General features: G+C 42.7%; 1 protein-coding gene across 2 annotated transcripts in view; it reads right to left on the reverse strand.

Annotated features, from left to right (window-relative positions):
• The window catches only part of anks1ab (ankyrin repeat and sterile alpha motif domain containing 1Ab), a 38,192-nt gene extending 12,821 nt beyond the window's left edge, over positions 1–25,371 (reverse strand). Inside the window, exons 1-5 of one of the 2 annotated variants that reach the window (XM_071903897.2) lie at positions 25,246–25,371; positions 13,670–13,742; positions 7,373–7,488; positions 2,439–2,537; positions 1,272–1,418 (exon numbers count right to left, since the gene is read on the reverse strand). In XM_071903897.2, the coding sequence (XP_071759998.1) occupies positions 1,272–1,418; positions 2,439–2,537; positions 7,373–7,488; positions 13,670–13,742; positions 25,246–25,284 (474 nt within the window). In that variant the 5' untranslated portion in view covers positions 25,285–25,371. Of the gene's footprint in view, positions 1–1,271; positions 1,419–2,438; positions 2,538–7,372; positions 7,580–13,669; positions 13,743–25,245 lie in introns of those variants that run through there. The other variant, XM_078283671.1, reaches the window with a different exon arrangement.
• Between the last annotated feature and the right edge of the window lie 1,516 nt (positions 25,372–26,887).

Consider the following 26,887-nt stretch of genomic DNA (forward strand, 5'->3'; position numbering starts at 1 on the left):
AAGAGCCTTGGGAATATATGAGAATGAAAATCTCATCTCGATGCTTGATACTATTTGCTGTAAGATGGTAAAGAGAGGAGAGAGGATGTGGGAAATCTAATGGGCAAGGCGAGTTCTGCCAGGATGCTCAAAGGCAGTTCTGCTACCATGCACACTGAAGTAATGTGCCCCGCTCTTACACCCATCTCGCTATACTGCATCGCAGTCTATTGGACACCATCCCTCACACACTGCTTGTATGTTTGGTCGCTGCTTTCTTGCTGCCGCCGCTGCTGCTGCTACTGCGGCTGCTGCTGACTTCTGCCATTTTACCACTACAACATCAGCCTTCACCATCTTTACTTCTGTTTTATCACATATAGACACACATGGAAAGGCAGGAAAAACATCATAGCTATGAACGCACTCATCCTCTGATCATAGACTACCCTCCAAACATCCTATTCTTGATAACTGGATCATTATGTTACATAATTGGTTGCCTCTACTGCAACAGACTGTAAAAAGGTAACTTTGTAATGATATCAGGCATCAAGAGAGACTGGTGGTAATGCCAGCAAGTTAGCTTTGGAGTATTTAGTAGTTTTTAACTACTAAACACTAAACAAGCAGAATCTAGTGGAACCATTCCACCAAGTCTGTCTGCATTACCACTGAACAACAATACAGGGTTAAATGTACAGTGTGAGTGAAGCCAGCATGAACAGGGGTAAGTCAATGGGAAATGAATGCCGCTGTAAAGTTCCTACACACACACACACACACACACACCTGCGCACATGTTCAACCAGACCAGTACATATTGTATCTCTCTCACATCCATGGCTATTTTAGCAGAAAATTCGGCCTACTTTGTAATTACCTTGCAGAAAATATTACATAATTTCCACAATGCCTGATAGTGTTCCCCAAATTACATATGACCTGTCAGCAATCATCAAATTGCTTCTTAATTTACATTTTATCTGTTAGTTATCTACTAATTAGTCAGCGATTTCTAATATGTTTCTGTTCTGCTCTTATGCTAATGCTGTCATTAACGAGTTCCTCTCAGTTGTTTCGGCGTTGAAACCCACAAAGAAAATCCAGAAGTCAGGGTGGTCTAGTGGTTACAGAGACTTTCTGTGCCCAGACAGTCACAGGTTTATAGCCTATTCAACACCCCTGTGTCCTGGTGAAGAGTCATTATACAAGACACTGACCCCCTTCCTGCTCTGACGCTCTGACTAAGAGCATTGGCCAAATGTAAAATGTAAGTCTGGGGCTCTTACATTGACGATCTCCAGCTCCCACAGGTTCTTGACACAGTCCAGTGTTCGGTATCCACTTGACAGAAAGTTGGGCAGATATTCATGCAGGCCGAGGCCGTCCAGCCAGGAGGCGAGGGAGGTGCTGCCATCACAGCCCAGTGCTTTCACCTACAGGGAAAGAGTCATGGAGGAGCAACTATTATATTAAAAAAGAAGTGCTTAAAATGATAATATACATTCCCTGCTTTCCCAAGGCTTTCTGTAATTCTACCTCACTGCAGCTGCTGCTAGCGTCCACATTCACAGACCTGAACACAGTCATCATTATCATTATCCTAACGTTACATAAAATCTAAAAGTTTTCCTTACCTTTGTCAGGCATTTTCCAATTATAGCCCACTTGCAGCCTGCACATTCATAGGTACACAAGTTTCCTTTCAACATGTAATCCATTACAGAGTACTAATTACCTGCTTAAAATGATAATTAGCAACATAATCCAGTAGATAACTCCAATTTAAAGTCACAAGGAAACCACATTTTGAGAGCATCTTGCTTCCATAATGTGATGTATTTCCTGTTGAAACAGGATATTGGGGCGGGACATAACGCAGGGAGGGATCATTCAAAGAAAATATTTTTTTGTTCATTATTTTGGCATAAATTATCAAATAGGTGTATGGTAAAAGCTAAAAAAGGCACAAAAAAAACAAACATTTTTCATTTCAGTGTGACTTTAATAACATAATCTGATTCACTTACGTTTTGATCAGTTTGCCTCAAAACCTACAGAATATAAAGTCAGACAGTGTTTTCCAGTTTACAGACTTTTATTTGAATACTGTTAGTATCATTATCTTGCCATTATCAACTGTGATAAACCATTATTTCAAGTTAATATGGAATATGACATTTGTCTCTATCCACAATCACAATACCTTTTCTCTCTTCAAATGTTTTTGCGTGATCGAACAAGTAATTGACTATTTTTACAAATGTATTTGAAATTTGATGATTTTGTGAGCGACTGTAATGTATTGCGGTCATTAATTCTTTGTAATCTGATCCACTGTAACTGTATTTAATATAGTGAGGCATATAATGTGCCACTCCCCAGCCTCGGTGCCGAGGTTCTTTCATGACTGGAGAACACGGTTGCATGCGACACCCTGGACTGATGTTAAGTACCTTGGGCAAGCTGCGTGCTGCATGGAGGATTTTCTTTCTGTGTCCTGGGTCAGTGATCCCCATGTCTCTGAGATCCTGGTCCTCCATCACGTTACTTCCCTACATATGCACACACACACACATACACACACGGAGACACACACAGACACATACACACACAGAGACACACACACACAGACACAGAGATTCACACACAAGCATACATAGGGCACGCTCATACAGACATGCATACAAACAAAGAGACACATTCATGCATGCATGTGCACACACACACACACACACATATGCACAGAGACAGTATACAATATAGACATACAATAGTCATACAAGAAGATACATCAGTAATCTGTTGTACAGTGTACATATCAGTACAATAAATAAAATGTCTGCACTCCTCTCTCTCTCTCTCTCTCTCTTTCTCTCTCTTACACACACACACACACACACACACACATCCAAGCATACAGTATGTACACATACATACATAGAGACAATATACGGACATATGGTAGATATATCAGAACATATGTCAATAGAAGTATCATGACTTATTCACTGTAAATATAAGGGCAATAAATAAATTGTAGCTGTACATACACACACATGCTCACTCACACACATTTGCGCGCACACACACACACACACACACACACACACACACACACACACACACGCACATTTCAGACTCTGACACGAGCAGTAACACCACAGTGGGAGGACATTGAAGTCAAATAAATTGTGCATGCCAAAACTAATCAATCTGGTCTAATGCAACTCCAAGGGAACAAAACATTAATAACTGCAGCAGCATCTACCAGACCATTTAGCTGCTGTGTTCCATTGAGATAAATGAAATTGTCCATGAGGAAAAGAAATTTTTTCAGCACTATACACTTTATAGCAAAGCCTATATTTAGGTCACAGAAACAATGCACAATAACAGTTTTCCATTCCCTAAAATCTTGACTGACGAACATTTGTCAGATTTTTATTGTCTGTTTCACGTAGCTGTTCATATTCACAGCTCTGGTTGCTTTGTCATCTTATTCAGGTTTATAGGCAGGAATAAAGATACAAGGGGAGCCTTGAAAATGTGGAGCTAAGCGTTTTTTCCCTGTGGACTGCTGCAGATTGATTCTTCCTGGCCAAGAATGTTAAAATGTACTGTAGTCTTTGCTCAATCTGCTCTCACTGGGTTGGTTTCAGAGCACAATGCAGCAGTATTTAGAAGCCTATATCATGGTGCAGTTGGGAGATTGCTCACTGATCACTGGAATAAAGATCAAAATAAAGCAGGGGCTGATGTAACGGAGGCCCAAAATAGATTCACTACTTTTATTAACACGGTTCGAAGTTGGATGATGCCTCAGGAGACTCAGCAAAGTTATTATTCATACTGCATTTGGAACATGTGATGGGAATGTATGGTTCAGTTCTCACATAGCTTATGAGCTATGGTAGTTTGATTTAATCGGATGTGACTTGCAGATGTAGCCATAGTAGAAGTCCCTCATTTCACTGCATGCGTTCGCTTAATGCAACAGTGAATTATAACTGCACTATTGCCCTGCCCCCAAGAGGAGCTGTTTGGAAAAATCACATTTTGGAGTCAGTGGATGCAACAATGATCTGGCAATGACTTAAAAAGTCGTTTTTGTGTTACAATATGCATGTTCAGTTCTACATGACAGCATTTGAGAAAGAACAGGCTGCAGCTACTCCTGCAATATTAATGCAGGGTAGATGCAATGTAAATGTATGATGGGGGAACTTCTAAGATGGCTTGCACTAGACAATTTGCCTCATTGCCACATAAGAGCACCAGAGCATAGTGCTACAGATTTTTATTTTACATGTTTTTATGTGGATTCTTTGATTGGAAATGAAATGTGTTCTACACACAAGGGCATAAGGGCCTACAATATGATAGCTATGAGCGCCCCACTTCTGGTAGCATGACAGGAGCACAAAATGATAATCATCTTGTAAAAATTATGAGAATGGGCACACAGCTGTTCATAATTTATGATCCCTCAAAAGCTGCATCTCAGAGCAATCATCACATGCAGAGAGCCCTGCAGAGTGCATGTGAGTGCCTGCTCTCTGCTCTGGTGGGTGGACCCAAGGAAACTTTCCAAGCAGTATATCTTCAGCTGTGACAGTGGAGGTTTGGAGGTATGGCTGGTGAGCCGAGATTATTGCTGCTGGAGAATTAGATTGAGAAAGTTTTTGGCGGGGTTCTCACAAATGATATGGGGAGTCTGTTTTCCGTGGATGAAGTTCAGGTTTACTTTGGTTTTATTTTCAGCAATAATGCTTCCTGTGCAGTGAGTCTCTGACATGGCTGTTATTACCCTCTGCATATCTAGATTTATTCAATTATAACACTGAATAATGAATAGTGCGATCTATTGACCAGTCTACTCTTCTTCGTACTGAATCCCACTAACAATTTCTGGTGTGTTCTTTTATGTAGACGTTCAAGTGCAGTAGAAACAGATTTATCACATCTGATTGAAATTATTTTTGGTCACAAGAAAATGCCACTTCCTTCAATGCATATGTTAGCCAAGCAAGCAAAGACCTCAACAGAGATGAACTGACAGGGAAGGCGAATCTGGCAGAATCTAAAAGGGCACAAGATTAAACATTCACAATGTCTGCCTGACGACTCTGACCTTTCCCTTGTTTGCAACCTCCACATCCTTGTAAATATCCATGGGTAATTTGTCCTGTGAAGCTAATGATTTATCTCCTTGATGCATCAAGTCCAGCAGACACATTAGTCATGGGATGAAAATGAACATCAGAATGCCTAATGACCCATAGTCCTCATCACATTATGTCCTGAATGTCTTGATCACCATGGAAACTTCCGTCCTAATTGCTGAGATACAAAGGACATTTTGTTTTCCTGCTGTCTGGATGCTGTACACCAAGACGACGGTAGGCTTGATGTCACCTCATGAACAAATACAAATCCAGGTCTGAAGTTTGTATTTGCTTCAGAGTGGGAGAGGTTATCACATATTCTTGATCAGGCCTCCCTTGGCCATGTGATGTCATGCATTACCAGAAGGGGAAACTGATCAGAGAGCAGCACTCTTCAACTGGAATGCTTTGTAAATACAAGCACTCCGAGTTCTCTGAGCTTACAAGGTTCCCCTAACTGAGCTCAGCTGTGACAAACTGATGTAACATATAGCCCATAGTACTAATGCAGCTCCGTGGTCTGAGACGTGACCATGTTTACCCTGTGGGTCTAGTTATTCACGGTGTACAACCACGTTTTTCAGAGTAACACGATTGAGGACTGAAATCGTAATGGTGTTTTCTATAATCATTGCCAGACGCAATATCAAGTGTCCTTGCAATGTTCTTAACAGGGAACATGATACCGCTTTTAGTCGGACTCCAGACATCCTTCTAGCTGCAGTTAAATGAATTCATCAATACATAATCTGACAGAGGCTTTTAAAAAATGCAACACATTCATACAAAATGTGTCAATGCTTTCCAGAAACATGAATCTGTCTGATCATGTTCTTGTCAACCATCGCCATCAGAGTGGACAACAAACTATGATGCTTTGTATAATTTACTTACAGAGTAATAACTTTGTAACCAAAATAAATGTCTACATGCAAAGTTGTATAATCAAAATCTAAAAAAACGTAGTCCATATTGTACTCGCCCAATGCATTAATTAATTAGGTACAAGAAAGCAAGCTAAATCAAAGTAATATTCCACTTAGTTTTAACATGGGGGTTATTTGGCACTTGACCACCATGAAAACCAGAATATAAACTAATCACCAAGATTGAGATGCAGCTCGATTGTAGCGTTCAGATTTTTACTTCCCATTCATTTGAATGAGGCCATGAAAATAGCCTGAAAATTTACATTTAACACGTTTGTGAACAGATTCAACAACAGATCCTGCTTTTAAGACAATATAGTAATCTCTGTTGTTCATTCTGTTAACAAATGTGTTAAATGTAAGTTTTCAGGCTATTTTCGTGGCCTCATTCAAATGAATGGGAAGTAAAAATCTGAACGCTACAAACTCGTCCAGCTGCATCCGATCTTGGTGATTAGTTTATATTCTGGTTTTCATGGTGGTCAAATGCAGAATAACCCCCATGTTAAAACTAAGTGGAATATTGCTTTAACAGCATATAAATTCAGTGTTACTGCATGCTATTACAGTATTATCACACATTGTGCAGTTATTGCAACATCATCTCATGGGCAGACAAGCAAATGTGTAAGCAGAATGGGCTTATGAGCAAACATGCAAAGTGTATTTAGAATGAACCACAGTATGTTTAGATTGAGCGAGGCTCAGGATTGTATGTTCAGGCTGTCTGGCTGTACGCACACAGAGGTCCAGTCCAGAGGCCGTAAATCAGAGGGTTCGCTATAGGGGGAGGAGGTGACTGTGGAATCGTACAGTAAATGAGATGGCATGATTGGGAATGCTGGGAAAAAGTTAATAGGTTTTGGCTGTCATTTGTCTTACCATTGGTGACAGCTCATATACTTTAAAGGGATTCACTATAGGGGCCATAAATCTTCACAGGGTCATGCGTTGCACAGAGGTGAAGAGGAGTCGTGAGGGGGAGAGGGGAAAAGTGGAAGGAAGAGAAATAGCAAAGCCATGAGAGTCAAGTGCAAGGGTGAGTGAGGGAGAGAGAGAGGGAGAGAGAGAGAGAGAGCGAGAGAGAGAGAGAGAGAGAGAGAGAGAGAGAGAGAGAGAGAGAGAGAGAGAGGAATGGAGCTACAGAGAGAGAGAGACGGGCAGAGGGTGAGAGAGAGAAGAGTGCAGAGGTAAAAAAGATAAATGCAGCAGGGTTGATGGAGGGAGAGAGCGAGCGAGAGAGTGATGTAAACTGGAACAGACCCCTGAGATGATGTGTTGCAGGTGACTCACCATGAATCGCAGGTCGTCAAAGCCGTTGAGCAGGAACTTGCTCTCGTACTGCGGCAGCCCCACGTGCTCCAGCCACTCTCCCACCGGCTGGTCCAGGGCTTTACCGCAGGCCCCATCTGCCGAGAGAGGGAAGCGCTTCAGCAGGGAGAAGCCGTTCAGCCGGTAGCAGCGGCACTCCGAGGACGACACATGGCATTGCCACATCATCCTCGGCCAGCAGAGGCAGAGCCGAGTGCAGCAGCACCAGGCGGGGTGGGGGGGAGACAGGGTCCAGGCCGGGGGGTGAGGGGCTCCCACAGCACAGGCGGGGGCCCGGCTAACTCAAACACAGGAGGAGGGTAGGAAGTGCTGCGGGCCCAGCTCAGCTCAGGCCCTGCAGGGGACTGACTAGGCTAATATACACCCACTGTTGTTAGTGTGACTGACTGACAATGTCAGGCGAGGGTGGAGGTAGTGCAGGGAAGGAAGCCCATCTGAAGCTTGGTATCGTTAGTTATGTTGGACTGAGCCACTATGGCATCTTCCAACAAACAGCGTTCACTAAACATTCCTTTAGTGAGCAGATGAGCGAGTGCAAAAGCAAGTGTCTAGCTAGTCCAAAAATATGACAATACTGAACACTACAAGTCAAGAGACTAGATAATTTTCAGGATCAGGCAAAATGGAAATTAATTATCACTAAATCCCACATTTTCCTAAATCCCACATTTTATACTCTGGTTAAACCATTCCCATCATTTTTTTTTTTAAATCAGAAATTACTCCTTCAGGGTGTAACACAGAAATATTCAGCTCCCCCAAAATAAATTTGTCAGGGTTTTCACCACATACTTGTAAAGCTCTGGCTGAGTCCCATGGCTTCATTGGTCAACCTCTTTGAGAGCTAGGACACGGCTCATACAATGAAGGTAGCAGCATTCTAAAGTACTGTTGAGGTACTCATGTTATTTCTGATCATGGAATACACATTTGCTTAAACCATTTTTTTGTCCTTACTCCAGAGTCACAAGGAGTACGATCAGGTAGATATATTGTAAATCCTACATCAAAAAAGAAACGTTGGCTTAGGATTTCCAGAGTGTGCTGATTCCAAACTCCTCAATTCACAATGAAATCCAATTATAGATTCCTTGATAAAGCTCCAGGTAAGCCGTGTGCCAGTAGAAAGAGGCTCGGTGTCCTTGGTGTTGCCAGTGCTCCCTGTGCTGCCCAGCATTCACACTCTCCAGCAGGCTGCTGCCTGGCTGCTTGGCTCAGCCAGAGAACGTTCTTATCATTTCACAAAGCAGTAAATCCAGGCTGAGATCCAACAGACAGCAGGTGAGCCTCTTGACACTGAAGCTAGGATCACTGCGGGACCACAGCGCAGGTTAAGCTGGCTCCCTCCCGAGGCAGTCGCACCCCCCCACCCGGCCCACCTGGTTCTTCTCCTCGCTGGGTACAGCTAGCACCGCAAGCCCCTGTGCTCAGGGCAGAGGTTTGCTGCATCCCCTGCCTGTCTGAGACATGCAGGCAGCGCAGACACGGTCACAGCGGCTGCTCCTGGCTCACTCTGCTTCCCCTCACTGTGCACAGGGCATAACGTCCTGATGCCTGACGCCGGCTAGTTCTACACAAGAGACCGCAGATCTGCCTCAGCCTCAGCCACCGCTGCCACGTCCTTCCCACATCCACAACAGGCAACAGACTCAATGATCATCCCCCCCTTCTCATCCGAGCAAATCCCCTCAAGCGCTTCTTTTTAACCCCCCCGCCCTCGCTCTCTTCTCTCTCTGCCTCTTGCTTTCTTTCTCGCGCTCTCGATCTCATAGCCCCATTCCCACACCGTGCGGTTGCACTGCAGGGCTGCCGTATGCTGCCTGATGGAGTGGGGTGCTGCTCCACGTAACCAGCTCTCCCTCTCCCTCACTCTCCCACTATATCAATTCCCCTCCCTCTGCCTCTCTCTCTCTCCCCCCTCCCTCTCTGGCTTGCTCTCTCTCTCCCTCACTCTCTCTCGCTCCCTGGCTCTCACTCTCATACACACACGCAGATGCACACACACACACACACACGCACACACTCTTCTCTGTCTGCCTCTCTACCCTTACCCCATCTCTCTCGCCCCCCTTTCTCTCTCATACACACTCAGAAATGCACACACACACACACACACACACACACTCTTCTCTGTCTGTCTCTCTACCCTTACCCCATCTCTCTTTCTCTCTCTCCCCCTCTCTCCCCACTGCACTGATTAGAATTGCACAGAGGCACTCTGATCTTGCCAGTGCGGAAAGGACACCACCATCAGAGGCAAGGAACAAGCACTGGGAGCCCCAAATCACAGTCTTTTCTGCAAGCAATGACTAGAATGTGAAGGGATGATGGAGTCCCGACCCCCTTCTGCAGGAGCACTGATTTGTTTTTGGGCTCTAACATGGGATATTAAAACAAAGAGCATTTTTTCCAAGCCGTTGCTTATTAGGAGATGGCTTTAATTCATTTACATCTCACTTTGATGATAGAACGAGGGGGGGCAGCATTGATTCAAGTCAGCAGAACTCTATAATGCACTGGAGCAGGAGGGAGAGAGAGAGAATGGGAAAGAGAAGAGGAGAGGAGAGGAGGGAAGGGAAGGGAAGGGAAGGGAAGAGAAGAGGAGAGGGGAGAAGAGAAAACACACATGCACACAAACACACACACACACACACACACACACACACTTCAATGCGCAACCACAGTTCTCAAGTCCCATTTCGTCTCCGTCTCACCCAGTCCTACAGCATGACAGAAAAGAGGCAAATTCCATTACCTCCAGATGCTCATGTCACATCAACCGTTTTCAGAATACAACGGTTGCTGCTTGCTTGTATACAGGATAAAGCCTGGATAAACAAGTGAGATTACACCAAATTCAGTAAGAATTTGGGTAAAGAGACACATACACGGCACCTTCTGACGACACACGTATTGCCACAGCCTGTACAGTTAGTGGCAGACTATAGCACCCACCTATGCAGGGCTGCTCACTGCGTCCATCGCTGGAGTTATCTGGGTACAGCTGCAGGCATAGCGTAATTATGCAGGCTTTCAGGCTGCTTGCTATAGCCTCACACATCCCCAGACAGGTAGTCAGCCAGCCAGCCAGCCAGCCAGCCAGCCAGCCAGCCAGTCAGTAAGCCAGTCAGGGCAAGGAGAAGCAGTGCCAACAGAGGGAGGCAAAGTGAAGAGCTATTGATTGAACCTCCTCCGTAATTGGCCGCCTGTAACCCAGCTGCTCTGTTTTAACGATCAGGTAAAAGGCCAGGTCAGATCTCCATGACCCGTCAGTCATCCACAAGGACCAATGCTCATCATTCGTTATCAGGAACAGTAGCTGCTGTCAGATTTGCTCCGGCTGAGAGGAGTGATAGAAAGAGAGAGAGAGAGAGACAGAGAGAGATAGAATGAGCAGGAGATAGATAAGAGACAAAAAAAGACTAATAGAGAGGGGGAGGCGATGAAACATATGGGGGAGATAAGATGGTAATAGGAAGTAAAAAGGATTGAAGTGGGCTAATTATGATTCACTACGAGATCCCCCAACTCCTCCTCCTCCTCCTTCTTTACTCATTCCTCCTGAGCCTCATACCAAAGTCAGCTCCTACACTACATCATTCAAACAAAGACTGTTAAAAATACCAGCCATCCCCGTCCAATTACCGCCATTCATTTGGGACAGCAACACCTCCCACAGTAGCGGGACCTAATTACTGACTGATGGAGTATCCAATGCTCCTCTATGGGGGGGAAGTGGGTCACTGTCTTATCCCCTGTTAACCAGGCCGAGCCGTCCAGTTTATCCAGTTGGGTTTCTGTGCTGTTTGAACACAGCTAGGTCTAGGTCTAGACTTTACCGAGAGAGGTAGAGGTTGTGCCTAGATAAAGTCGTGCCTCTTTATCAGAGCAGGAGAAAAGCACTAGCTCCTTGTCAACACACCCGAGCACTGGAGAAAATGAGCCGCAAAGCTGAATTAATTCAGGGAAACTGAAGACGGACTCTTTTCCTTTGAACGTCAGAGTGTGCCTGTACACAAACCGAGCTGATGCCTCCTGTGTGCTGTTAGCTGAGCTCTCTCTCCACTCCCTCTCTCTTTTTAAGCTCATTTACTCAGTGCTCTCTTAGCACACAATCGCGGCACTCTTCACGGGCGCACAACACAAACAGCCTCATCCTTGAGCGTGCAGAATGGCACAAAATTGCAGGGTTGTTTTTCGTGGCGATATGCCACAGCAATCTGATGTTCAGAAATCTGCTACCTGAAGATTAATTGGCAGTGCTTGGCTCCAGGCCATCTCAAGGAAATGATATAAGAGTTCAAAAGAGGGACAGTAAAGGAGGAATAGATGGATGGAAGGAAAATAAGGGAAGGGAGGGATAGAGGATAAGGCTTCTTCTGGTTCTGTCACAATAGAAAGATAAAGGTGGGATGAAGAGTGACAATTTGGTTTTCCATCTTTGTGTAATCCCCCTCCTCTCTCTCTCTCTCTCTCTCCCTCTCTCTCTCCCTCCCGCTCTCTCTCTCCTGATGATGGCTCTGAAGGGTACCTGTTTGTTCCCTTTCATTACATTGTGGGGAAAGAAATGTGACCCCTTTACTCAGCGACACATACAAAAACAGCAACAAAAGCATCCTCTCAACCTCCACAGCTACTTGTGCACAATCTCTGAATAAAATCGGAGCAGCAACTGCATGACTCAGCTGAATCTGGGACAGTTTCAGCATGCCGTTCTTCAAACACGGCCTATAAATAGCACACACCTATACGAGGAATAAAAAACAAACAACATATTTCCTGTTATGCAACGCGGAACAACCCCGGGTCTTAATTGTTAGGATAACAATTAATTTAAGAGTGCTTGGGTGTGCAGTAAGTCAAGTTGGAATTAAAACCATGAATTAACACTGCCATGTAAACCAGCCTTGCTGTTACAGCTCTGTAGACCATATATTACAGTTCGGGTACAAAGCTTTCCTAATATGTATCTCCTTTTGCCTAAATTATAATAAATTATGTCATATTTTATGATAATTATATCATCATTAAAAAGCTATCAGCCTGGAATGAGATGATATACACTATAAATCATTACAAAGATATTTATTTGCTTGCAAAATCTAGGTTTTAATTATCTCAAGGCTTAAAAACTCTTCCTTACCCTGCACCCCCCCAATACACACACACACACACATCTACATCATCCCTTCATAATCAAAATGCATTTGATGGATGAAATCAATAAGGGATTGTAGCTTTCAGTATATAGTCAGTATATAGTCACAATGGATGCATAGGTCTATACACTCTACACACTACTCACATTTTGTCCATTCAGTGTATAGCCATACTAATTGCACATAGGTCTATACACTGACCTGCTTGGTAATGGGTTGATAGGGAGAGAGCTGTGATGTATGAGCTAATATAAAGATCTGATCCGACGCTGGCCCGGAGGTTTAAATGGTTCAGCAACAAGCGTCCTTATTCCAGTGTCAGTTTATTTTTCTATTTTTCACTCTCCTCACTTTGTATCCTGCACCATAACCAGACATTTTACTCGCTCAGCTCTATCTTTCAGCTTGGGTGGAATTACACCTCGCTGTGGTCAGCAGATCGTTAGTGCATGAAACATACATAACTAATGAAAAACTTCATCTAAATATAGACGATAGGACTTCAAAAAGGCAGTCCTCGGCAGACCCAGAGAAGCAGAGGCTGTTACACAATACTGTATGATGAAATCACCTTATGGCAGAGTATCTAATGTGAGTAGCTGAGGTTTACAGTATATCAACTCAGGAGTGTAATCTAAACAAACTGAGCCGATGCCAGCTGGCTTCTCCCTCTGCACAGCCTGAAGGACAGTCGATGAAGCGGAGCATCAATTCAAGCCCTATTGAGATATAACTCCAGAAAAAAGAAATGACAGTAAGGTGAATTTTGAATTAGATTTCTCACAAAGTGGAAACTTTGTGAAACAACGAGCAGCGATGATGCGCCAAACAAATGACAGCTTGAATCTCTGACTTATGAGGACAACAAAACAACCCTCCATCCTTTCGGAAGGTGTGTTTGAATATTGAACAGCAGGTCTATGCAAGAGCTCTTTCTCGTTCACAAATGTAATCAGTCACAGGATGTATATAGTTTGGCTGTCATTTTGCATTAACTAACCAATAAATTAGACACCGAAAAATTGCTCTATAGTGCATGAATTCATTTTTATTATGCACATATAGTAAAACAGATAGAAAACACATTGTGAACCATTACCTGTGCTTGGTGTGGGCTGCTTGTTATTGGATGTTTCAATGCCTGCTCCAATCAGGTTCATGATCTTCTCAATCTGTTTAAGAGAACAAGCATGAAACATTGTGGAAAAAATGTCACCTATGCATTTGATTTAAAAAGCCCACAACTAGTCATGAATACGAGCTCACAAAACACAAAACAAAACAAAACTCCAATAATGCAAAACATTTATTACACTCCCAACGCCCGTCACCCAACCCTCCTCACAGAAGAGCACTACCCCAAACCAATTACGCTACAGGAACACAGAGAAAGCGGTAGGAAGTAGGTGAGGAGTTGGACGCTGCAGCTGGGAGTGCAGCGGGGAAGGAGGCGGGCTGCTTTGCGATGATGGATTACGAGCAACAGCCCGACGTGGACAGCAATTCAATGACCAACACACCGCTCAGCAAAAACACAGCGGGGTGATATGGTGAATCACAATCGCGAAGCTTTTGAAACTCCAAACTACTGAGCCCACTAGGAAGTCCGGTAGCCGAGTCCAAACTGCACAGACCAACCCTCCAGAGACTCAGAGCTGTTGTCGACTCTTGCTTAGTGGGTATTTGATTGCCCTTTCAGACCTGCGGTAAGCTAAACAGGACGAGGCAACAGCTTACTGCAAGGTTAGGTGAGCACAATACTGCATGCTGTAGATTACACAGACCAACTCAGAGAATAATTGTTTGAGGGCTTGGAGCAAGAAGTGTATAAGCAGTCTTATACACTTATACACTAGACTTTGCAGACATATTCTAATCATTATTACTTTTGTGCATTTCACTGGATAATTCAATTTCGGTTCAGGTTTCAACAAAGTGCTTCTGGTGCCAGATACAGTATCTCATCAAGAGCTGACATTTGATATATAGGACTCTTTACCCTTGATAAATATTGATATAAGTAGGGAAACTGTTAAACTAACTGTTAAACTAAACAATTGCTAAAAGCTTGCCACTCAGGCGAGTTTGCAGCATTTGAACTGACAGTGCCTGCAATGCCTCCAATTTGCAGGTTTGCTTCATTTGAATTGGAAGAGCTTTGCAAAACATCATTAAGAACATTGTTTTTATCCAGAGCCATAGCATATTTGAAAACTCATGAAAACTGAATAATAAGTTTAAGTTGTGAGATGTGTTCTTGTCCAACTCTGTCCCTTCTCTCTCTTATTCAACACCAACTAAGAGTCAAATTGTCAAAATGATTTGGGATTTGCTTGACTGGGACAGTCTGTAGTAGATGTAGTATTCAAGACCGGCTCAAGCAAACCGTCTGGGACTGATCACATGTTTTGCATAAGAATCAGAATTAGATTACTAATCACTTAAATTGCTGGTTAAATGTACAAGAATTTGTCTACAGAGCGTCACACTACATACTGACAAATCTTTCAAGGACAACAGGATCTGACATATAGCGGAAAAATGTATAGTGCAAGCCATATTAAAGAAAAGTAGAATGTACTGTAGAATATCATTAACATTGAAAATTCTAAGGATATTGTAGAACAAGTGTAGTTCAAAGTATGTTTTGCGAACTGAAAGCAAGGTAGGCTGGGATCAATTGAAATTCTAAGTGCAAACTGTTCCAAATCAGGCAGGGAACTAAATTTAGAATCAGTACAGTATTCTATTCAAAATCAGTGATGATCTGCAAATCATCCGACTTTGAGAGCCTGAAAAGCTGAATCTGCTTTCACTAGTGACACCAGAGACACAGTCAGGGTTATTTGATGTAATATTTAGTGTTTGAAAAAGCCCTATGCACTTCGCTAGTGGCATCAACACTGTGGAAAAGCCTTGATTCATTTGGAAGTCAGGCACGTGGGACGCATGGCATATGCCTCCAGCAATACAGACCTCACATATTCCACTTTGAATTAACCCAGTTACATTCTATATCACACACTTACCAGGACCGCATTACATCTAAGCTTAAGTGCACCTTTATCACAACTTGTGTCCAAAAGCTGCTTTTTAAGCAAATCAGCCTCATTACGATTAAAGTGTGGAAATATGTCGGAATATTATGCAGAAGCAGCGTTATCTGTTACATCACACTAGCCAGATGTTTTGGCACTGGGATTCGAATTTAACATATTTTGCTACTTAAAAAAGGCAGTTGTGACCAGATTAATGTATATTTGACTATATAACACTCCATCTTATGTCCTGACTTGGTTTTTTCCCATAACAGCATTCACTGAGAGGACAAACTATGAGGAAAACCTGCTCCTTTTTATGAAATAGACTGACCAGGTGAATCCAGGTCAATTCTGCAATCCCTTATTGATTTCAACGACTAAATCCACTTCAGTCGTGCGGGGGAGATATAGATGAAGAGGATTAAGTTAGGATCAGGTTAAAGAGGGATTTTTGAGCCCAGAGAGAAAACATGAGGCACGGATTATGCAAAAGGGGGTGCAAATAAATATAAGAAAGGTTTACCTAATATTTGGGAGGCTGAGTGTGTAGCACCTCAGTCTGATTGCACTTATTATATATTCCCAGTCAGGTATGCAAAGTGTATGATATATATTGTAAAAAAAAAAATCCATTCTCTAGTCTTCACTCAGCATGGATTGAAAGGGAAATGTCAAGTTACCTTTAGCAGTGAGCTATAGCGCTGAGTGAGAATATATTTGACATAGAGTGTGCTTGGTTATGTTCCAGTGAATGGCAGGGAGCGGGATGGAAATAATCAACCATAGAGATCTAATCACACAGAGATGTAATTGATAGTGCAGTTATGAGGCACATTGGGCTCTGAGTGGACTGTATCATTAAACCAGCGGTGCTCATGTCTGAGTGATAGCACCGCGTTCAGAAGTGATACACGTTAATACCGTTGGTCTGTTCTTCGGTCTCTGCACACTCTGCACATGTCATACTGCACGGCTCTGTAGACCCTTTTCACAAACATGGCTGACGTACTTCTGCTTCGTTTTAGTAGGGTATAGATTGGTTCTCGTCATTGCCAGCAATGTTAAGAAGCCAACTTTCTGTCGCCTCCAATTCTGTCTGTGATCACTTATTTTGTGTTTCAACACAGCGTATAACACAATACAGGTGTTGTCACTGACATATCTTTCTGTTTCTGCAGTCAGACACCTGCACCACTATAAAAAAGTGATTTGATTGAGGGTCACAAAATGCTAACAGCACAGAAATTACTGTTAGCCTTTGTTAGCCAGTTAGCGTTTTGTTACCCTCAAATCACTTTTTTTATGGTCGAGCAGTTGTCTGACAACAGAAACAGAAAGATATGTAAAGAACACCTGTATTGTGTTGAAACACAAAATAAGCGATTGCAGACAAAATCGAAGGCGACAGAAAGTTGGCTTCTTTACATTGCTGGCAATGGTGAGAACCAATCTATAACTTGCTAAATGAAGTGGAAGTATGTCAGCCATGTTTGTGAAATGGGTCTATTCTCCATCCAGGGGCCTGAGATGAGCCCCTCTGAAGCTTGGGCTCGACTTAACTTAGGCCCCAAGATTAGGGCAAAAAGTCTCAGATTGGACAAATTGGTAGGTAAACCCTTGAGCTACCTAACAACCTGAGATGTCCTACAAAAAGCTATGATAAAGGGTTGGAATAGGACAATCTTAGAGAGCATTTGCACCTTAAAAACAAAAATGGTGTGAATCACCCACAGAGGTTAAATGCCAGGGAATTCCCCATCAGAAGCAGAACTCATGAAACTCTTCATTTTAAGTCCAGTGGATTTTGTTTTCATTTTTTGTTGGACATCTTACTACCTGGATGACTGAAATGAATCTATACACAGACACCCTAAAAACAGTGATTTCAGCTGAAAATCAACATAATGAGACAGATGTGACTGTTGTTCAAAATTGTGACATTTTTGTCGAATTTTTAATTTTCCTGGGAAATCTGAGCTTGGTGCTATACCTCCAGTGGTTCAAATTGTCCTTTCAAAATGTGGATGTCACTGTGTACTTGGTAAAAAAAGGCAGGAGTTATCATCGCTGCTCTTCTATCTGCTAACAAGCTCCCAGCTCCCTCCTTGCCGCTCCTCTTGTGCCAACTGCTATAGTGCACTGCTGCATCTTTCAAAATGGCACAGGAGGGAGAGAAGAGACGAAACTGAGGGTGTCATCAGGCCTTCATTGTAGAATAATTGCAAGAGACAGTTATCAGGATAATCAATTTAAGTTGCCCGCATCAACAAAAGTAAATTACTTAACCTTATGCGCCATCTGCATATATCATGATTAATCACTGTCAGCTATAGGCTTTGCAGTGCATAACCATGAAATACATCAGTCAATTAACAAACAGAAGCGTAGATTATTTCCTGTGCCAAAGAGTTAAGGATGTTAACAATGCTCCAACTCAACTCCCTAATCACCATTAAAATTGTCCATGATGTGATGTGTGCCGTCTGCACTACCTGTTGGCGTTGTTAACAGGTTGCTATGGAGGGGCGTCATGGTACATCATGTACTCACGTTGCATGCGTTTTCAATACTGCTCCTGATCTTTGCTGCATGTCATCGCCTCCCTTCCTCCCATCTTTCTTGCCGCTTTCCACTGCATGCTATCTAATAAATCAGAGACACCGTAAAATAATCTTAAACAATACGCTGTAGAGATATAGAGTACGATATTGTCCGCTGAGCCAATGTCTCCTGCGGATAAATGGTGGCACTAAGCCCAAAACAGAACAGATAATGGGAATGGTGGCTGGATATCATAAACTAACAGAAAAGGCTGCCTGCTTCACTGGGGCCGGTCTGGTAACAGGATTACTGCCTCAGTATTGTCAATAAAGACAGATGGGCTGGTAGCTCTGCACTATACGAGGCTCCCATGACATACAGTACTTCTGCCAAGCAATGCTCATGATTTGATTTGATTTTTCATTTATTTGATGACTTTAAAACCACGCAGCATAAATAAACCCATCGAGCATGATGACAAGAAAGTCAGAGAGGTCCTCATGATGTTTGCACGGCTTTCTCTCATAGATGTAAGCAGGGATGTAGTGGAGGGAAAACCCGCCTAAACTTTAATTTTACCCACCCTTTTATTTGTGGAATAGAGTTTACTCACCTTTTAAGGCTGACAGAAAACTTTATGACGTAAATTCATAGTACACACAGAGGTGGAAAGTAGGCCTAACGAAGTACATTTACTCAAGTACTGTATTTAAGTACAGTTTTGAGGTACTGGCACTTTATAGTAGAGTATTTCCATTTTGTGAGACTTTACACTTTTACTCCACTACCTTTCAGAGGGAAATATTGTACTTTTTACTCCACTACATTTATCTGACGGCTGTAATTACTGTATTTACTTTGCAGAATAAAGATTTACATGCAAAACAAGCGATAAGCTCATAAAATATGTTGCATTGTTAGAGTTTAAACGGCCCAACAGTACAGAGTAGGGTTGTCAAAAGTATTGACACTTCGATAAGTATCGATACTAAAAATTTGAAACGGATACAATACTCATTTGCAACAGTATCGATACCAGCAGTGCTTTCTCTTAATGAAAAATCAAACATATTATTTCTCCGCCTCCACTAGCCACACACACACACACACACACACACACACACACACACACACACACACACACACACACACACACACACCCTGCACCGCTGCCCACAGCCCCTCCTCTCACTAGTAGCAGTCAGCTGGGTTGTTGCCTCAGTCAGCAAACAATGCTACAGAGAGGTGCCGACGAAGGGGGGTAACACGTCAAACTTGGCAAAGCACCTTAAGGACCGACACGCCAGTCTATATAAAGAATTTCGAGAGGTTAGCGAAAGCTCCCGTTTCAACATCACTGAAGTATTAAACATTTATCACAAACGTTAATGTACCCTGCACATCATCCGTTTTAGTTTAGCTAGCAAACCAAACGTTAGCTACAGAGCTAGCTAATGTTATCAAGTAGTTTGCCAGATGCCCGGTTTTCGACCGGACTGTCCGGTTTTCAGATGCATTGTCCAGGCCCGGTCAGAAGGCTCGACCGGACGTTGAAATGTCCTATTAAAATCATTCTGTCAATAATAATCCACTAACTCTAGCCCTGCTGATTTTCCCCTATCATTGGTGGGTATCTGTTGCTTCAACAAGCTAAAAGTGTCCTGATAGGCTGATGACTAGAGCAGGGTAATCTGCTGTGTAAGTGCAAAGTTTTGAATGAGTTTTATCGGGCCTACCTTATGGAGAAGCTGTCTGTCTGTCTGTCCGTCCATCTGTCTTGTTTGCACCGGGATTTCCCCCTGCGTTGTCGGATATTAAGGGACTAGTTTGGGTCTCTGTGTCTGTGTTTTTTTGCTTAGTTGCTCACAGTCTATGCTGCAGAGGCCAGGAGGCAATATGATGTTTCACATGCTTGTGCAGTATAAGCTCACTCCCCTCAATAAAAAAGAGCAAATCATGACGGCGATCGACACCTGTCAATCAAAAATGTGTTGTTTGATCTCAGACAACTTTAAAATATTGTTTTCATGTTAAAATTATATTTTAACATGAAAACAATATTTTTTTTTAAAAATTGAAAATAATTTTTTCCCCCCATGGTATCGACAATGATATCGCATATCGATATTTTCCTGGGTATTTTATCGAAGTTAGAAATTCTAGTATTGTGACAACCCTAATACAGAGTAGTTAGACCTACAACATTAAATTACGTCTTACAGGTTAATGCATCAATAATTTAACACTCTAAAAGAATGAGTACTTTTACATTTGATACTTAAGTATATTTTACTGCTAATACTTATAATACTAATACATTTACTTAAGTAAACTTTTGAATGCAGATCTTTTACTTTTAATTAAGTATTTTTCCATTATGGTATTGCTACTTTTACTTAAAGGATTTGAGTACTTTTTCCACCACTAAATCATATGATGATAGGAATCTTTTAAAGGATAAAAGCATAAACTAATGCTTTTCTGAAAATATTATTGATTATTGTTATTATTGATGGTTATTTGGCTCATGATGGTCACCGACCTGAGGACAATCATAGTTTAACCACATTCTTAAAACTCTTAAAACCCCCATGACAGACAGTGAGCCAGAGTTGGGAGAGTTGATGTCAGATAATGTCAGATTAACATAAATTTCATCTCTCAAGGTGTGTTTTTCCACATGGATGGAAGGAGACTTGGTTATAAACTCCAGAGGCTATTCAATTGGAGGATGAGAGGAGGATTTCAATGGTAAGACTTTTAATCAGGTGTTCAATCATGCAAGATCATCGCTGCCTGAAGAAAACCATAAATCTCTAAATCTCTTGATTTCAGACCCTATAACCAATCCTGAAGCTAACTTGTGCTACGTGGAGATTTTTTTGAGACCTAATGATACAAACAAACAGCCACACACGGGCCAGCTGTGTTGCTGTTTTCACCTCTTTTCTAAAGCTTGTTGTCACACTCGGACCGAATCGAAGCTTTTCTTTTTTTTTTTAAACTAGCTCTTCTCCTCCCTCGCTGTTTGAAAGCGGCGCTCTCTCCCTCTCATTCTTGAAAATAATTCTCGTAATGTCGGAATCAATGAAGCGAGTAAACTTGTTCAACTAGTAAACTTGCTACCTACCTCTTCACTTGTCATTGTGGGACATGTGACCTTCAGCGGGAGGAAAATCTGGCAAAACGAGACTGGTAACCGGCAACAGTTCTCCGTAGGTATGTTTATCTTAGCTATTAGCTAAGATATTAGCGGCCCTTCACTAGGTTTGTCTTTTGGGGCTTCCATAGTCCAGCAGATTTGCTGTGGGTTTATTTACAAATGCTTTAATATTTCTTCATATTTTTTTTTTCTGGATTTTTTTTTAACCTCTTTTCTTTTCAGTGTTTACTTTTTTAGTTTCCTCCTTTTAACACTTTAGTGTTGTTGATTTTATGCCCTCTTGTGAAGCACATTTAGATACATTTGGTCCAAAAAGGGTTTAACTGTACTTAATAGCTTTTTATAGAATATCAGTTTTCAGAATCTGACGTAAAAGTATAAATGTATTGAATAAAAAAAGATGCAATCATTTAAAATTTAGTTTTTGCTCGTCTATAAAATGTGGAAATTTCTAAACCCTTGTGTTGAGTTTTCAAACTGACAACCCTGCATTTTTTAAAGTACACAATGAGTTTTGAATAAATCTAATCCTTGGATCATAACATTTACATATAAGAGAATCAAATTTTAATTCAAGAAAAAAAACTCGATTTACTCGGTTCTCACAAGACAGCCGGGATATTCTCCCTCTGTTTTCGACCACGAAATGGCTGCTGTCACTCTGGAAGCGTGTGGGATGACAACATCAAGCGTCAGAGGTCTTGGATGGGACGCGGCGTCTCCTATGCGTTCTGCCTGGTGAGAAACTTCACAGGCGATGTGGCAGGTGAGACAGAGCTGTTCCCCCCCACCACTCATATTCATGTACCACATCTGTCAAACCACATCTTGGGATGTGTTCGCTCTGCCGTAGCTCTCCATATGAATTATAAACTAGCGTATACGTGCTTTGAAGATACTCCCTTTTTTTTTTATTCAACTGAAATTACCAACGTAAAAAGGTTTTTGGAGGTTGTTTTTATTTCATTGTGGCCATAGATCTTTAACACAGTTTTAACTTTTTTTTAGGTTACATTATGAGACATATCTTATGTTTTTGTCTCACACTATTTCAAAATGGTCGTATTATGTATGTATTAAGTGCATGAATTTAAACCCTAGGTTGTAACGCACGACGTAGAAATTTCCATTTAATATTGAAGAATTTTTAAATCTCCTATGAAACCTTTCCACATGGGTATTTTCACCAGGGGGGCACATCTTCTGGTGTTACGTAAAACACTCACAGCCGTTGGTAAGTGAAGAAGCTTATAAACACACACACACACACACCCACACACACACACACTGTATATTACATGGACTTTAAAAGCTTGCATCCGTAATTACGCCACCAATACCGCAGGGAAATTTGGAGTACACACACGAATGAATGAAGCTATTCAAGCATCGGTAACGTGGCTGTGTTAAACTTTGCCTTCTGAGTATTGAACAGATGTAGGGAAGATATCTGGCCTTTAATCATACATTTCACGTCTCATTTATTATTCGCCAAGTGTGTGATGGTGCCTGGATTGCAAGATTGCTCTTGTATAGGCTAATAAAAAGAATAGTGGTATAATCACACCCCAAAAGAATCCATCTTAGGTCATTTAAAGAAATACATCCATTCAATCATCCAAAATCTAAAATTTAGAAGTCTACAGGCCATATAATAAAAACCACTTCCAACGTTTTATTACTAAAACGTCACCGCATTGGCAGAAATTTTTTTTTTTTGATAGCCTACCAGACAATGTCTGCTCTATAACCCTCGCATCACATCAGCTCAAACAGAATACCAAACACTTTCACTCTTAAACAGTGTGAAATAATGAAAAGCGACTGCAATTACACAAGACTCCAGACAAAAGAATAATTGTGCCTTTTTTAATTTTCAGTGGAGACTTTAAGGTTCTGCTGCACCAATGTCTGGCAAAACTGGAGATTAAACAAACCGTCACATATTCAAGTGTATAATTATCGGGCTAACTAGCCGAGGCTGGCAAACGTCATACCGGATATATGCAAATTATTTCTTTTGCGTGAACAGTGGAGCGGCTAGTGGCTAGAGTCACTGTCCCATAACTGAAGTGCTCTTGAGCAAGACACTGAACCCATAAATCCTCACTCACTGTAAGTTGCTCTGGATAAAAACATCAGCTTCATGCCTAAAATGAAGACTGTATAGAACTCCCTTTTTCTTTCCACGTACGCATCGACATATCCACGTGTTTATGCATCTGACCTTAAAGCACCTCCCTCTCAGCCCTTTGTCTCGCTCTAATGTTTGGTGGTTTAGAGGGGGGCGGCCGATCTCTTCATGAGTAATACACACAAACCGAGTCAATCTTCGCCGTCGCCCACGCACGCCTCGTCCCATCCCGTCCCGTCCCCAACCCAAATAAATCCCTTAAAATCTTGGAAAAGAAACAGATACTTGGGAGCAGCTGCAAAACAGGATGCCCTTGAGAACAGGACACCCCACCCAACATGGCCTGAGTAAACAATGCTGTCAGAGGGCAGGGAGGTGGGGTGGGGGGGGACAGGATGGGATGACAGAGAGCGCCACACAAAGCCAAATAAAAGTTCAAGATGTCTAAAGTATACTGGAGTTGTTGATGATAAGATAGGTACAAGGGGCAAGTCGTAAGCTGCAGGGAGGTGGAGGGATAAATATATTCTTTAAGATGTTTTCAATACATTACCTTGGAGCCTATGACAGCTTAACTACACTGTCCTGAAATTCATTTCCTCAAGAACAATTCATTTCTTTGAACAAACCAGCATATGCAAATGCATAACTTATAGGTGGATAAATGAGGAACCGCCACTGTGTTACACTGTGGATAAATGAGGTTGACTCATGCATGCCACTAGAAAAATATCAATTTGAGAGGCTTTTCACAGCTGCTTAAAGTATTTGCAGGCACTCTGTCTGACAACACAAGAGAATGAACTCAATAGCATGCGGGCGTCAGTTGGGTATAGTGTGATGTGGCACTTGCCATACATTAGCTTAATGTATTACTATAATATAACGCCCTGAATGGGAGGATTCAGATAATTTTCCCTCTAAGCTGTTTGCATTGGTGCAAGATAGTTTGGTGACTTCATAACTTATCGTATTGACCAAATAATAATATACTGTAAGTCATCAGTCACTGCTCCTCCATACATTTAGACAATATAAGCAGGTTTGGAAGTTTTGGTGAGAACTGATATTAGACGCAGGGACTTTGCAATACCTTAGGGTGTACTGAATTGACACCCCTGCTCAAATAATACAAACTGAGGCTTTGGGGCCAGTGGGGGCGGGGGGTTGCTAACAGTGGGCTGAATGTAGATGGCGCAAGATGGAGCAAGGGAGCCAGGGGAGTGCAGGAGGAGACAGTGGAAGCGTGGGCCGGCCCCTGAGACACGGACTGAGTGGATGTGGAATGACAGCGCAAGCCCAATTAGTCTTGGATGCCGGCGCTGGTAGAGGGAGGTCGGTGCAAGTGATCAAGCCATTCATGCATTCAGCACTCGCCTGCAGGCATTCTGCGCCGACAGCCTGGGTAAAGTTACTACACTATACCGTTTCTGCTTCTGCTGGACTCCTGCTCCTTCTCCTACTGCTGTCTGTACTCTCTCTCCCTCTTCCTTCCTTCCTTCCTTCCTTCCTTCCTCTCTAAATCACTCAGTACAAATGTGCTGCTCCGCCTGTCACCGTCTCTTTCTTTTTTCCAGACTAATCCTCAGTCAGTCAGTTTCTTTATCTATCTCTCTTTTTCTCCTTGTCTCACATACTCATACGCACAAACACACATTCTCTCTCTCTCTCTCTCTCTCTCGAGGACATAACACACTCCATTTGAAAGCCAGCCCATGCCTTAACACTTACAGTGCCACTCCCTCTGTCCTTTATACCCTCCCACTTGTTTCCCAGCCCCAGAGCTCAAATATTACCTCATCCCACTCGGAGGCGAAGGAAGGCGAGCGCTCCATGGTCTGCTGCCCAGAGCTGCAGTTCGTCACAGACCCACTGCGGCCGGCCAGACCTCCTTCCTCTTCTCCAAGCGGCGACGCCAACAAGTCAGAGTCCGACTTGGACAAGCTGCGAATCAGCTTCAGGTCTACAGGTCTGACTTTGACCCCCGGCAGTGCTGAAGCCCCACTCGAGTGCTTGATTTCAGGCTTTGGACTCTGGATCACCTTGGTGGGATTGGCGTCCCGTGCGCACCCTTCCATGGTTTTGGAGCTGCCAGGGAGGCAGTGGTAGGACACTCTGAGTCCTCCGTTTCCCTCAATAGTCCGACTTGTACAGATATTGCCACTGGTCAGTCCAGAGGGTGATCCAGGGTCCAGCTGTATCAGTCTTTGTAGAGCTTTTAAACCTCTAGATGAATGCTGTAGAAAGCCGGTCAAAGGTGTTGTTGTAAGACACACAGTAATGAGATATAGCTCCCAAATGGGACTGAAGGAATCCGCCTGATCGCAAAAGGAGTCCAACTCATTCAAAGAGCTCCTATTTGGGGAGAGAGGAAACATGTAAGAGAGAGACTTGGTGTGTCAATGCACAGTTACATTCATCGAGGTCCACCCACTAGTTGTATCCTGTTGCCCTCCCCTTGGTGACTGTCTGCCTCAAACAGTCCCCCCTCCTTTATCCTGTCTGCTGTGACTTTTTTGATAGTCTTTTTACTCTCTCCTTTCTACATATCCCTTTCATAGTGTGCTTTTCTTATCCGCCCATGTATCTCATGTGGTCATGGATTTCAAACTGCCTGAAATGGAGTATTCCCAATGGAAAAGTTGACTGAAAAAAGAAACCAGGATGAGATGAAACAAGAGGCAAAACAAGAAGCTCTTGTGTGCGTATGTATGCATGTGTATGCACATGCGGCACATGCACAGACGCACACACAACACAGACGCACTCACACAAACACAGATGCAAACACACACAAACAGACACACACATGCACTCATACACAAAAATAGACACACATACAGGTTCTCGCAGACACACTCATACACAGACAAACTAAAAATAGTCAGATTCTGTAAACCCATCACTCTCATCTGATCTCATGTTAGCAAGAAAAGCATCAGTATGCCATCAGTAAAGTCCTCATTTGTTAACCTCCCTCTTACCTGCTGACTGTATTTACCCCCACCGTTTTTCCTCCGCACTGTGCGCTTACAACCGTCCTGTTCCGAGGTTGTTTCCAGACTCTTGAGGAGGACTGGCTCTGTCCCGTCCTGAGGATCGGAGGATGGTGGGATCCCAAAGCCTGGCCTTATTCAGACTGACAGCTGGGGTAATCAGGTTACTGACGCACTGGGTGGCTGTTCCATTTTGAAGGAGGGGGTGATGGGATTCCTCCTTTACTGTCTGTCTACGCGTGTGTGGCAGGAGACTGGGGTCTGGCTTGAGTTTAGCTTTGTTATTGTAGGGCAGACATGGGTCGAATGGTATATGCAAATAATTCTCAGAACTTGTTTTAACCAGCATGGAGTACCAGATTGGTGCCACACAATATAGGACAATATAATGAGTGTCAGAAAGATTAGACAGTCACAGGCACATATTTGAAAGTCAATGTAG

The sequence above is a fragment of the Centroberyx gerrardi genome, chromosome 5 (assembly GCF_048128805.1).
Source record: "Centroberyx gerrardi isolate f3 chromosome 5, fCenGer3.hap1.cur.20231027, whole genome shotgun sequence".
NCBI lineage: Eukaryota > Metazoa > Chordata > Actinopteri > Beryciformes > Berycidae > Centroberyx > Centroberyx gerrardi.